This window comes from Myotis davidii, unplaced genomic scaffold (genome assembly GCF_000327345.1).
Source record: "Myotis davidii unplaced genomic scaffold, ASM32734v1 scaffold1949, whole genome shotgun sequence".
Classification (NCBI taxonomy): Eukaryota; Metazoa; Chordata; class Mammalia; order Chiroptera; family Vespertilionidae; genus Myotis; species Myotis davidii.
In genome coordinates, this window is record NW_006300366.1 from 852,482 (window position 1) to 866,404 (window position 13,923).

Below are 13,923 nucleotides of genomic sequence, written 5' to 3' on the forward strand. Positions count from 1 at the left end.
GAAAGAGAAGAGCATATTTACATTCTAAAAACAATTGTGTCCTATTCCTCTAGGATGCAAAATAAGCTGTCCCTTTACAAACTAAAAAACTGCAGCATGAAGTGAGTAATGGTAAGGGGGCGGGGGGGTGTTCTAAACAGTCCTCATTTGTGCTTTGCATGAATGTTGGGTTAATGGAGACTAAAAGGCACTCGTATCCCGGGACTCAAGACTCAGTCACCCTGTCAAGTGACCCATCAAATGCAGAACTAAATATGCTGCTGGGAACTGAGAACAAGTGCTGAAAGATGATAGTAAATTCCTTGTCTAGCAGGTATTTATCAGAAGCGTGATCTGTAGGTCATTTCAAAGCCAGCCAAGAAGAGAGCAATACAACTAGGGTTAAAAAAAACTAGCTCAAGAGGTTAGAAAAGGAATCATTAGACAAAACTAGGTTTGACCTTGGTCTTGAAAGTGCTGAAAGGGAGGTTAGGGAACAACCAGGCAGTTCTGAGCTGGGAATGGCTGTCGCAAGGAGGAAGTGGGAATGGATGTTATTGAAAAGACCCCATCTTCTCAAGAATAAAGAATGTTAATGTTCCACTAAGGGCCCTTGGAAAACACATTTTGCAGTGGGAGTCAGAAGCACTTCTGTTCTCTGGTTTGCACTGACATTTCTAGAGTGTGTGCTCCCGTGTGGAGGGAGCCGCTGGAAGGTGGGATGTGCACCACCAGCAGTCCATTGCAGCGTGTGGCCACTGCTTGCCTCCTCTTACAGTCTCCTTGGGTGACAAACATGTCTTTCCATGGAGTTGCTGGAATGATGGTGAGGGTCGCAATAGGTTAGCAGTGAGAAAGAATCTTCATTTTATAAAAATTGGGTTCTCTCCTCCCTCCAACAATATTAATTTTGACCAAATTAAAATTACAATGATAAATGCTTAAAATCTTTTATTTATTCTAAGGAACAGGAAGGAAAAGAATGCCTCTCTGCTACCTACAAAACCAGAATCAGGCAACATTTCCTCCACATTAGTGGCCTCTGGAGCTTCTGCAAGGGGAGGAATGTCCTTCACAGCACAGCTATGTTCTAGAGCTGCAAGAATATTCATATTACTTTTACTCAAGAGCAGTGCCTACTCTATCAATTTTAGTGTAATTACTTGATTAATATGATCTCCCCCATTAAACTGTAAGCTCCACGAGAAAAGGAACTATATTGCTTCCCTTCACCTGTGAAGTGTCACTTAGTAGACACTCCATAAATATTCACCAAATGAAAGATGTCTGACTTCAATCTAGAACTTATCTGCACAGAGCAATTGAATATACCTGTTTCTTTGGAACCTCCAAATCTCATGAACTATGTCAAGTGTATATTGCAGGCAAATGAGTAAAGCAACGCAGTTATTTCACTGCTGAGCTATAACTACTATCTCCAATTTGTAGGGGAAGAAAGTAGGGCAACTATATTCCCATTTTCCAAATGGGGAAAATGAGGGAGATATTATTATCCCTATTTTATGGATGAAGAAATAGACTCAGGTAGTTATTTGCCTACCTCATAGACTGAGTTAGTAACAACTGGATTAGGACCTGAATCTGTCACAGCTTCAAGCTCTTTCCTGAAAATAGTTTTACGTGCTCCACTCTATAGGCAATGAGAATGGTTCACAGGAAATGCTTATTTAAAAAATGGAACACATGCTCTAGCTGGTTTGGCTCAGTGTATAGAGCGTCGGCCTGCAGACCGAAGGACCCTCGGTTCGATTCTGGTCAAGGGCACACACCTCAGTTGCTAGCTAGATCCCCGGTTCTGGTCAGGGAGTGTGTGGGAGGCAACCAATTGATGTGTCGCTCTCACATCAATGTTTCTTTCTGTCTCTCCCCCTCCCTTCTACTCTCTCTAAAAATCAATGGAAAAATATCCTCCAGTAAGAATTAACAACAACAAAAACCCCCAAAATTGGAACACAGATCTGATTCCTTTCTTCTGTTGCAATACCACCTTTAGTGGTGATTTACAAAACATTCACATCCATGACCTTACTTGACTCTCATAACTATTTTCTTAGGTGCATAGGTCAGGTACTATTATTCTTATCTTCCTTTTCAAAGACGGAGGTTCAGAGAGGTGAGGAGACTTGGTCTAAGTCACATATTGCATATGCAGCAAAGCCTGGGTGAGAGGCCAAGGCCTTGGACTCCTGGCCCAGGATCTCCTCAGCTATCCCATGTTGCCTCTCCTCTAGAAATTGCACAACACACACTTTAGCTGCAGGGCTTTTAAGCTTGGACACTATCTAAAGGAGATTTTTCTGGAGTGGCTTTGAAAAAGGAAAACTGGGAAAGGGCTTCCACCTAGACTCGGAAACTTGCTTGATGAAAGGTGGGAAGTAAGTTTATTAAGGTGGGATTTTTTTCCCCTCCATTGTTTTACTCTTAGACTCAGTGTCTACAAAACCATTCAAGAATGAGATGGCCACCCATTTGGTATAGCCAAGGTACTGAAGGTCAGGTTTCAACCCTCTTTTTCATCCACACCAATTAATAAAATAATCATCTTATCACACAGATATTTAGTGAAAAATGAGCCCTAGGATGCCTAGACAATGAGGCCCGTTTGGGCTTGTTCTGGGAAAGAAAAACCAAGCAAACTGCTCCATTAAAATGGGGCCACTTTGTATCAGTGGGCAAGTCTTCACTAGAAAAATTGCCGGAATTGAGAAAATCTACATTTGCTATGAAGAACCACTAACTTCTCCACCTGTGACTCCTATTAAAGGCATTACTCACACCCAGGCCTGTCCACACTGGAATGCTATAGCCATGAAATAATTTCCTAGGACATGGAATTACAGACTTCTAATGCCCAACAACAGACCCTCAGATCCAAAAGGCTTTGGCCTTCCTCACAAAATCATGCTAATCTTGAAATCTAACCAGAGCCCCTCCGGTTTGGAGGTTCCGTGCATTTTCACCATGTCCAGAGAAAGCTGAGGTGAACCTCCTTTGTGCTTCTCCCTTAAAGTGCCTGGGAGGATCTGAGGACTTCCGGGACTCGGGGAGCAGTGTGGAAGGAGGGTCTAAGTTAAAGCTGGGCTTTGATCCTGACAGCAGGCCTAGAAGCTCACCATGCCTCTCTCCCTGGTGAGAGCAGGTCAAGACTGACATATGCCCTAGGAGTTGCCATCTACTACAGAACACAGACGTGGAATGTGCTGCAGGGCTCTGCTATCTGAAATTTCTTACTGAACAGTGAAAAGGACACTAGACTTAGAGTCAGGGAAGCCATTGAATCCTTGCTTTGCCACTCTTATGCCATGTGACCTGACTTTTTCGGAGAGTCCCTTCCTTTATCTGCTGAATGGGGAAAAATTGTTTCTGCCCTGCCTACCTCACATGGTTGTTGTGGGGATCAAAGATTACATTTGTGTGGGAACACTTTATAGTCTACGAAACGCTAGGGTTTATAGCAATAGGAATAGAGACCATCCCTAGAAGAATCTGAGGTTTGGCTCCCAAATAGCACTGTAGAGCCAGGACCATGAAGTATCCTCTGAGTCATTTGTCTGCTTGCCTAGGTATAATTTTTAGATGCCTCAGGTGGGCGGCCAACATGTAATTGCATCTCGAGCAGCATTTATTGTGCACCCGCCCTGTACATGCTTGCTTTAAAAGGTAATTGGGAAGCACTTGTTCACACATGGACTTTTAACAAAATAGAGGGAGCCAACCACTACCCACCAGCCACTGAAAGACAGGCATCCTGGCCTGCGGGGCTAAGAGTGCTGAGTCCTCAAATATGTCCATTAAAGATTTACATCTGGCCCCTAGCGTCTCCCTGTCTGGTTGGGGAACCAGGCGCCAACTGTGAAGGCTTTGTCTACCTCCGTGGTTCGCATCCGGGGGCAATTCTGCATCTTTCTCCCATCCCTAGGGGACAGTTGGCAATGTCTGGAGACACTTTGGTTGTCCCTACTGGAATCTAGTGGGTAGAGGCAAGGAATGCTGCTAAACATCCTACAATGCACAGGACGGCCCTCCATGACAAAGAAGTATCTGCCCCAAAAGGTACTAGTGCCAAGGTTGAGAAACTCCAGGCCTCAACATCATCATCTGGAAAATCACTATAGTGCTTTTCAAATTTAAATTTCACGAATGTGGGTGTTTGTTTTTTAAACCAAGCACAAAAATGTATTGTTCACAGGAATAACTCATTTTTAAGCTAAAACGTGTTGTTGTTTTTTACTATGGTAAAATATATAACATTAAATTTACCATCTTCATCATTTTTAAGTATACAGTTCAGTAGCATTAAGTATATTCACATTGTTGGGAAACAACTCCCCAGTGGGTGATTTGTTTTTAACTGACCGCTATTATTCAACAAATACTTTCTAAGCACTTACCATGTGCCAGGCTGAATATGTGGGGATGTGAGAATGAGTAAGACTCAGTCCCTGTCATCAAGGAATTGTGTGGAGAAGTGAAGACATGTACGTGGACACAGGGCTCACAACACCAGGTCAGAGCATAAGTTACATGAGGTCAATTGCAAGATATGACAAGACATTGTATTAGGAATGAAAAAGGTCTCTGGCGTGGGCTATTCAAGAAAAGCTTCCTGGAAAAGGAGAAGCACAAGACGAATGCTGATTAGTAGGCTGACTCAAATCAACAGAGAGAAAAGGAAAAGCATTGGCTGGTTGATAAGCAGGTCGGACTCGGCCTGAACTGGCCAATTTTCATCACCTGGTCAGTTTAATAGAAATTTCTGAACCAGAAGTGGGGGGGAGGGGGAGGATGAGCTTAAGGAGAGAAAAAAAACCCTAATATATATATTGAACATATACCATAGGACACCAGCTTTATTTTAATATTCCACGAGAAACTTCCATTTTACAGGTAATTAAATTGATAATCAACTTGTCCCAGGTTAAAAGCTTGTAAATAAGGAAGCAGTTTACAAACCCTATACTATCTCCAAAGTCCTTCCTCCTCTGCAGTACTATGGATGGTTCCTCCCTTTCCACAACACACTGACACAAGTCATGGAAAAAATAATTATACACTTTCTACTTCCAGCATCAGGTCCCTCTTAACAAAAGCTTCCTTTTCCCTAAGGCAACCTGATCTGCCTATATCAGTTGCTTACTAAACACCCTAGGCAGAATTATACTCTAAAGAAGTAGCTAAAGCATTTATGTATTTCAAAGACGTACAAAAAGCCACCTTTAAAATCTACATATAGTTGAGAAAAGTACAGTAATAATTCTGCATCTGTGGTACTCTCTCTGGGTAATCTGCCTTCACAGTTCAGTGTGAGGTTGCCCTAAACACTTTAACGAATATTGTAAAACCCTCTCCCTGGAAGTCACTGCTAATGCTGAAAATATTTAAAGCAGGGAGCAAACCAATGGGAAGACTTGTGACTGTGACAAAGAATGAGGGAAGAAATATAATCAATAAAGCTTTTTGGCTCACATTTTATTTCTTCTATAAATAAAAGAGCATAAAATAGACTTGAAGGATAATTTCACTTCTTTAAATATATATGTATATACATATATATATATATTACATATATATATATTATTGATTTCAGAGAGGGAGAGGAAGAGATAGAAACATCAATAATCAGAATCATTGATAGGTTGCTTCCCAGCACACCCTGCACTGGGAATTGAGCCCCCTACACTGGGCAGTGCCCTGACCAGGAATTGAACCTAGCCCCCCAGAGCCTTGCATATAATGTGCTCAATAAGGGTTTGTTGAATGTGAAACTATGGACAGATCTTGAATCCTATGACCAGCAGTTCCCATCCCTGTGCCAGCGAACAGGCTGCAACTAGCCATTTCCAGATCACCAGAGGGTGGGGGTGACTTCTCTATAGGTACGTTCTGGGAGAGGAACAAGGATGGTCCTTCTTGCTCTGTATGCTCAACCAGGAGTTAAAAATTGGAATGGGCCCTAACCAGTTTGGCTCAGTGGATAGAGCGTCAGCCTGCGGACTGAAGGGTCCCAGGTTTGATTCCGGTCAGGGGCATTACCTTGGTTGGGGGCACATCCCCAGTAGGGGGTGTGCAGGAGGCACATGATCGATGTTTCTCCTTTATTGATGTTTCTAACTCTCTATCCCTCTTCCTTCCTCTCTGTAAAAAATCAATAAAATATATTTTTTTAAAAATTGGAATGGAACAGTTTCTAGGGCTCCTGAGTCATTGTTGTTTTAAGTAGCTCAGAATATATTCTTTGGATTATTTGCTCATGCCTGCCTTTTTTTTTTTTTTAAACACCCCATCACCACTCCAAACAATAACAACAAAATAACAAATTCCTGAGGCATTTCTTAGTAGGCAGCCATGTTGTGGATTAACCCTCAGAGGAAAGCAGAAAACCTTAGTAGCCAGGCAACCTGAGCAGCCCCAACTAGCCTACCTATACCTCTATGCTGCTTCAAGGAGCCGATTCAGAAAAGTAATATACTATATGGGGCCAGCCTCTCCAAGAAGGTCATCTGATCTGGGTATGGGTGTTTTTGTTGTTTTTCTAAATAAAATGGGCTGTTTAGTTCTGCTTCTTAGACACATTTTTTAAAACAGGAGAAAAACACACAAATTGTATTAATTTTTATATGTACGTGGTAGCCTTGACAAGAGAATAATGACCTGAAGAAATGACCAGAGCAGGGAGCTTGTATACCTTTTGGACAATAAATTTGTGAAGAATTGACCAGACCTAGAGGTATGGGCTAGGCATAGTAAATGCTAAAGAGGTGACTAGAAAGATAAGGGTTGGTTTGCACAAATTTCTCAGCCCCAAATTCCTTGTCTCTGGTGAGTAGAATGCCTTTCCCCCTTCTGCTGCAGGGAAGTAGCCTTTCACATGGCAGATTTATCTCTTGCTTTTAGGAGGATGAAGGTAGACACAATTTTTTATCTGCTGGGTTCCTACTTTCTTTCCCAACCCTTATCATCTCCTGCTCGTCACTCATCTGTATAAGTCTGCTTTCTGAGAGAACATATTGTGGTGCTGCCAGTAGTAGGCCACAGACTGATCCTTGAGTGCCCTGGCTGCTGGGGGCAAGAAGCATGTAACAGGATTCCTGGCTCCAGCCACCCTGAGTTCCATGTTGTGAAGCATTTTGATTAAGCCCAGTAGCCTCAGAGTTCAATGACCTGGGTGAGAATCCTGATTCTGCTTTCGCCCAATTACTTATTCACTCAAACCCTTCCTTTTAATAACACTACTTATTTCGTGGAATTAGATGAGACTTGCTTAAAGCACTGATCAGGTACGACATGTCTGATGCATGGTAGCGCTCAGCAAATGGTAGCTACTTATTATTATTACGCTGTGGGGTGTAGCCTTTCTCTATCCGCCAAGATGTTTGTTTTAACAAGCCTCCTCCTTGGCTTCTGTCTCAGACTTTCCCTTAAGAACAATCAGATTTTTAAACATGTTTTCATCCTGAGTGAACCAAATCCTAATGTCTCCATGTATAAAAAAATTATTGGAGTAAAAACTCAAGAAGCAGTTTTCACACTCCATCCCCCTCATTAACATCCAATAGACATTTTGGGGATTAGAAAGCTAATATAGCATATTAGGCTCTAAAATGTAAAATCTTCTAAAGTGGTGTAAAACACATGAGTCTGAAAATCTTTTGGGCTTGAAAGTTTTCCAAATTAGCCCAGTGCCATTGCAGTATGGTTATAATTTTAGCCAAGCTTTTTTGTTGACAAATAGCCTTAAAAAAGTTTTTTCCCCCCAAATTTTTCAGTATCAGAAAGATCCATGATCTTTCCAGACTCCAACCTCTAGGTTATGGTCCTCCATTGTCCATTCTTCCACCACACAATACACCCCAGCCTCTCTCCCTCCCCTCTTGGTTACCAGTGAGAAATGGGGAATGGCTAAGAGCTTTGGCCATGGAGTTAGGCCATCACAGTAGCCAGTTGTGTGATCTTGGGCAAATTACCAGCTCTTCCCCATATTTAAAATATAGTTATAATATCTACTTCCATGGGATTGTGGTCAGGATTAAATAAGGTAATATACACACAGAGTTTAAAGCACAGGAAGCAGCACTCAGTTAGAGCTCAATAAATACCGTTTTTAACCATCTTGTTAGTTGGGAGACAGCAGCCTAGAACCATATCCAGTATTGCTCTGCAGCAAATGGATCAAGTTCCCCCATAAACACACACTCTACTAAAAACAAAACGGTCGAACATAGTATGAATATTTTTCTTTAGGCTCTGCAACTGGCCTGGTGGCCTTGAGACCTAGATTCTAGGCATGTACCTAAATATGTAACTGAGATAAAATGATGTAAACAGCCAGGAACTCTGGGCCCCTCTTTGATGGTTGGGAAGACTGCTGGTCCTGAGAGGAATGATGAGCCTGTGGGAGAGTTCATGGAATGTGTTCTGTGCCGGCCAGATCCTGTAGTAGCTGAGCGACACACCTCCCTCCAAGTCTTCCTGTGATTGCACCAGGAATCTTACCTTCTTCCACCCCAGCTGATTGCCCAACATCCCTTTACACTGGGGCACTTCCTCACAGGGAATACAACACTAACTGCTTCATCTATAAAAATGATAAGGACTTCTGCCCAGAGTCTAAAGGAAAACACACTTTTCAGGACATAAAAACAGAAATAGCAGAGAATAATGCTTAAGAGCTTGATTCAGGATTCAGACAAGCTTTAGGTTTGAATCTTGGCTTCCATACTTTTCAGCTGTGTGACCTTCACCACCTTGTGACTTTCTCCCTCTGAACCTCTATTTTCTTATCGGGAAGAAGGGTTAATAAGTGTCTACCTCAGGGTTATTGTGAGGGATAAATAAGATAGTGTATGGTAGGTAATCGGATGAGTAAGTGTTTCATAATGGAAGCTATTAACAGTAGCTTTGGTACAATTAATAAATGGATTTTGCTGCTCCTTCACATTCTCTTTACATTCATGGAGAAATCTAAGTTCATCTATTGCCAACAGGTTTTCTTAACCAAGTACATGGAGAGCAATAGCTTGTTTAGCTTAGGGTAAAAGTGATGTTAAAGAATGAAAATGGTACAACCTGCCCTGGCTGGCATCATCCAGTGCAACAAAAGGTTGTGAGTTTGATTCTGGGTCAGAGCACATACCCAGGTTTTGGATTCAATCCCCAGTCAAGGTGCGTATGGGAGGTAACTGATCCATGTTTCTCTCACATAGATGTTTCTTCCTTTCCTCTCTCTCCAGAATCAATAGGGGGGGGGGGGGGGGGGCGGGGAATCGCCTCAGGTGAGAATTAAAAAGAAAGAAAATGGGACAACCTAATTGTCCAGGTTGATGAAATTATTCCTATCTTAAAGGCTTTCAAGCCAGGTTCCCAAAAGCCCCTCAGATAAATAATTTTTATTACTACTGTCTTCAGACTTTTGTCCGAGTCAAGTAAATCCAATAACTATTTAAGTAATTGTTCTATGTCAGGCACTCTGCTAAACACTAAAGACTCAGAGATGAGTAAGAAATAACAGTTTAGTTGTTTTTTTCTCCAGAAAATAACAATTTAGTTATTGCCCCTTTGCCTACAAAATCTTCCCAAATCATCTTCTCTACTCCATCTTTTTCACATGCTTCAAGATGCTTTTTAATTTAGTTCTGGGTGAGAATCTCTCTCTCTCTCTCTCTCTGTGCTTCCACCATTCACCTAACTTTACCTTCCTTCATCTCTTACACAACTCTATCATATAATGCATGTTCAATGTTCTCTGTTTAATGCATATGAATTTCATCTCCCTAAGAGACTCTAAGGCATGAGTCTTCAATTAGTTCATTATATATTCCTATAGCATCTGCCATTCTGTTATTTCTATAGGGTGTCCCAAAAATATATATACATTTTAACAACTGATAACTCAATTTTGAAAATGAACTGTATGTTAATAAACACTGACTTTATATAATCATTCAAAGTGTGTATACATTTGGGGGGGCACCCTGTACTTTAGATCATCAGTGATGATTGTGAATGAAGTTTTATGAGCTTGTATGAAATATACTTTCACTTATCCCTCTAAGTCAATTGAGATAGATAGACTTGAGGCCAAATTGCTACTTTCACATACCGCTTTATCTGATTCACTTAGGAAATTTCCTTTCTCTTTTTGCCTTCTAATTCTATTTCTTCCATAGTGTTGATGTTGAACACTGAATTCTGTGTAGAAAATGCATTTATTTCTTGCATTTGGTCTTGATAAAACTTGAATAACTATCATCCACTCAGAAACTCCTCTAGAAAAGGATACGGCAGCTGTTCGGCACACTGGTACTAGTAACTCAACAACAGAAAGGATTTCCCCCATATCATCCTAAAAGGAAAATTTGCATCTTATCCCAGCTTAGATGTAGAATAGTGCCTAGTAACTAAAAGGATTCTCTCACTTTGGAAATATATCCAGTTTTCTCTGAAATCACATATCTGGCATCTCTTTTCACCATACTGCCATCCATGAGGTTGTGGATAAGTCAGTAGTAACATTCACTAAAGTTGTACTTTTTAACCTGAACACTCACATTTCTTCATAGTCTTAGAAAAATGTTAAAGAAATAAACCAACCTGAGTCTACAGGAAAATATCCTCTGCCCTTGAAAACCTCCACATATGTAGGTGTGGGTGAGCAAAGCTGAGGCAGCAAGAAGGCAGTTGTGCTTGTGTGCATGTGGGTGTGCACATCTGTCTATGAATCAGAACCTCCCCAAAGGGAGGAAAATGCTTAATCCTATCAGTCAGGCTGGTGAAAGAGGTAACAGGCTCTGCTATTTATATAACATAAATTGGCATGTGCTGTACAAATGGAGTACTTTGCTGATCTCATTTTTTAGAGCAATTGGGATTTAGGAGAGGCAAAGAAAGGGTAATGAGAGATTCAGATCATGACTATAATTTTTTAAATAACATTGCTTTTCTTATAACTGTAGACACCTGGAATACCTCCCAGAGACAGAGAATTAGATAAAGTGGAATTCTATTTTAAAAGCAGGGTGGTAATAACAGTATCACTGAAGTCTGGGTGTAGAAGTGAAGAGGATTATCTGAATACTGCACTGATTTTATTTTATTTCAAGGGTGTTCTCCAGTGTCACTATTGCACAGGTGCCAAAAATGTCTCTGTGCTAATAAATGGACCATTGGGTCATACAGAGAAATTGGTTCATGGGCACCACGACACAATGAGGCGTCAAAAAGAACTCTGGAGAGCCCTGGCAGGTTTCCCAGTGGTTAGAGCATGGGTCCCGTGCACCAAATGGTCTCAGGTTTGAATCCTGGTGGAGGGCACGTACTTGTTGGGGTGTGGGGGGGTGGGAAACACATTGATGTTTCTTTCTCCCCCTCCCTCCCTTCCACTCTCTCTAAATGGGAGCGGGGATTAACAACAAGATGATGCAATATACCCAGCTTGTCTGTCTCGCACCCCTTCCCATGGGGAGAAGGTGAAGCCCTCTGCCAAAGACAGCAGGAGAAACTCTCACCCTCTGAAGTGACGACAGTAATGTGTCATTGCCCATCCAAATCCAGAGCCTCTCTGGAAAGAGGAGGATGTGTTTTCTAGAGATGAAGCTGTACTTGGAACCCCCTGCTGAGTACAGTTAGGGGGTTGAAGTGGCCTGCACTGCACTCTCTGGGACACTCAGGCTCCCCACCTTCAAAGCCTCTAAGCTGGGGTGCATTTTATCCATCAGTTCCTCCCTGACTCCTCATTCTAGTTCAGCGGTTCTCAACCTGTGGGTCGCGACCCCTTTGGGGGTTGAATGACCCTTTCACAGGGGTCGCTTAACACCATCGGAAAACACATATATAATTACATATGGTTTTTGTGATTAATCACTATGCTTTAATTATGTTCAATTTGTAACAATGAAATTCGGGGTCACCACAACATGAGGAACTGTATTAAAGGGTCGCGGCATTAGGAAGGTTGAGAACCACTGTTCTAGTTCCTCCCAATTTCTTTCAAGAATCCACAGGGTTAGGAGACAGGGGACTTCACTAGGCAACTAGAGAAAGTGCAAACTATACATTTACAAAAAGACATGAGCTGTCTCTTCTTGCATAATTTGTTTCCTCATCTGTGAAATGGGAATAAAAGCCCTGTCACATTTACTTCACAAAGTGTGTAAAGTGGAAAAGCTATAGAAAGGCAAAGTATTATCATGGCTGTTGTAGCTATTTTTATTACACATCCCATAGGCCCATGGTTTCATATAACGTAAAATAACCAAATATCTACTAACATGCCTCAAAAGCGAGTCCAGAGTCTGCTGAGGAGATGGCTGCATAAAGCTTGTTAAAATTCAGGTGCCCTAGCCCTACCTGAAGCCTACTGAATGAGAAGCTTCAGGTGGGGAGCCCAAAAGCCTGTGTTTTTTTAAAAAAAAACGCTCCCAGGCAATACTGACCATCGGCCAGGTGTGTGATCCCTCTTTGCCTATTCTATGCGCACTGGACAAAACTATTCAGCTTGGTTTGGACAAACCCTGACTAGCAAGGGGTAGGTTACAGCACAGGCGACTGACAATCATTTTCTAAGAGAACAGGAAGCATAAATAGTATTTTTGAGGGGTTAAGTTTCCGCAGGAGGACCACCAGGACGGGGAGGGAGGCGGGTGGTGGGAGCGGGAATTGCACTCACCTACAATGATACCGCAAGCACTGACCAATCCAATCTCCTTCTTCAGGGATACTCCGCCCTCTCCGGACCCAGTCTTAGACTCGCTCCCCGCTGGGTGGTTCTTTTCGGCGTTGGTTCGGTGCCTGGCTCCTTTTTCCATCTTTCTCAGTAGGATTTCAACCTCCGAACGATATCTCTTTCTAAATGCGAATGGGTGTAAATATATTTATAGAGCGAGCCTTTCCAATTAAAATGTCCCTTTCCAATATAAGAACCACCCCTTCCCTCTTAAAAAGACACAGGCAGATAAAAGAGAAAATTGAAAATATTTCTACTCTACACTGACACTTTCTTGTCACTCGTGCTTATGAACAAGGAAAGTGTTGTTAAAAGGGAGGAGAAAGAAGAGACATAGATATTTAAATACAAACATAAAACTGTACCAGCGACTCCGGCTGGAATGCTCCTGGGAGGGATGTAGCTCTTCGGAAAACAGGATGGTTCTGCAATGTGTACCAGGCTTATTTCTGACGCTTCAAAAAGAGACAGTCTGGATTTCCCTCAGCTCTCCCCTTAAGAAAACAGATTTCTGCCTCCCCCTAGCCTTTTCTTTTAGGAGGATAAAAGTACTTTTCATTAACTGAAGGGGAAAAGGGCGATCCTCCGCCACTTCTCTTGAAGGAAAACAACTGTGGATCCGACTGGTTTGCTCTGGATCTTGTTTCCACCTGCTGTGGGTTCCTTTTCCTCTCCCGGGCTTCTGCCTTCCGATCTGTCCAGATGTCCTCTCCTGTCTCGCTTGTCTTCTTGTCCTTGTTTTCCCTCTTCTGATCTCCGTGCTCACGGCACCGCCGGCCCCATCTCCCTTGGTCGCAGGAGAGTGGCTCAGGCACACACAAACGTGCTTCCTTCTCTAGTGCGATTTTATGTGCTGAGCTAGCTCCGCCCTCTCTCTTCCATTCCTCTCCATCCTCCGTCTCCTCCCTCCTTTTCAATTTAAATAGTTCTCTTTGTAATCGTCTCCTTTTCTCCGTGTCAACTGTTATGGGAGCGTCCACGAGCTAGTATTGCGCTATAGATCAGACAGCTTTATAAATAAGGGACTAGTGCAGACACTTTCATGCCCTCTGAAAGTCACTGGCGAAGGCACTAAAATATTTATATCTGGATCATTTGAGGATACTGGAGAGAAGGTTGTAAGGACATCATCTTCAAGTTTCTGCAAGTAGGAGGAAATCCACCAGTGGGGGTGGGAAATGGAAAGAATTAAAAATAATGGA

General features: G+C 42.2%; 1 protein-coding gene across 1 annotated transcript in view; it reads right to left on the reverse strand.

Annotated features, from left to right (window-relative positions):
* Nucleotides 1-13,583, reverse strand: part of SLC7A8 (solute carrier family 7 (amino acid transporter light chain, L system), member 8) — a 50,153-nt gene extending 36,570 nt beyond the window's left edge. Inside the window, exons 1-2 of the mRNA XM_006776790.2 lie at nt 13,087-13,583; nt 12,665-12,843 (exon numbers count right to left, since the gene is read on the reverse strand). Of these exons, the coding sequence (XP_006776853.1) occupies nt 12,665-12,803 (139 nt within the window). The 5' untranslated portion in view covers nt 12,804-12,843; nt 13,087-13,583. The remainder of the gene's footprint in view (nt 1-12,664; nt 12,844-13,086) is intronic.
* Nucleotides 13,584-13,923: the final 340 nt, after the last annotated feature.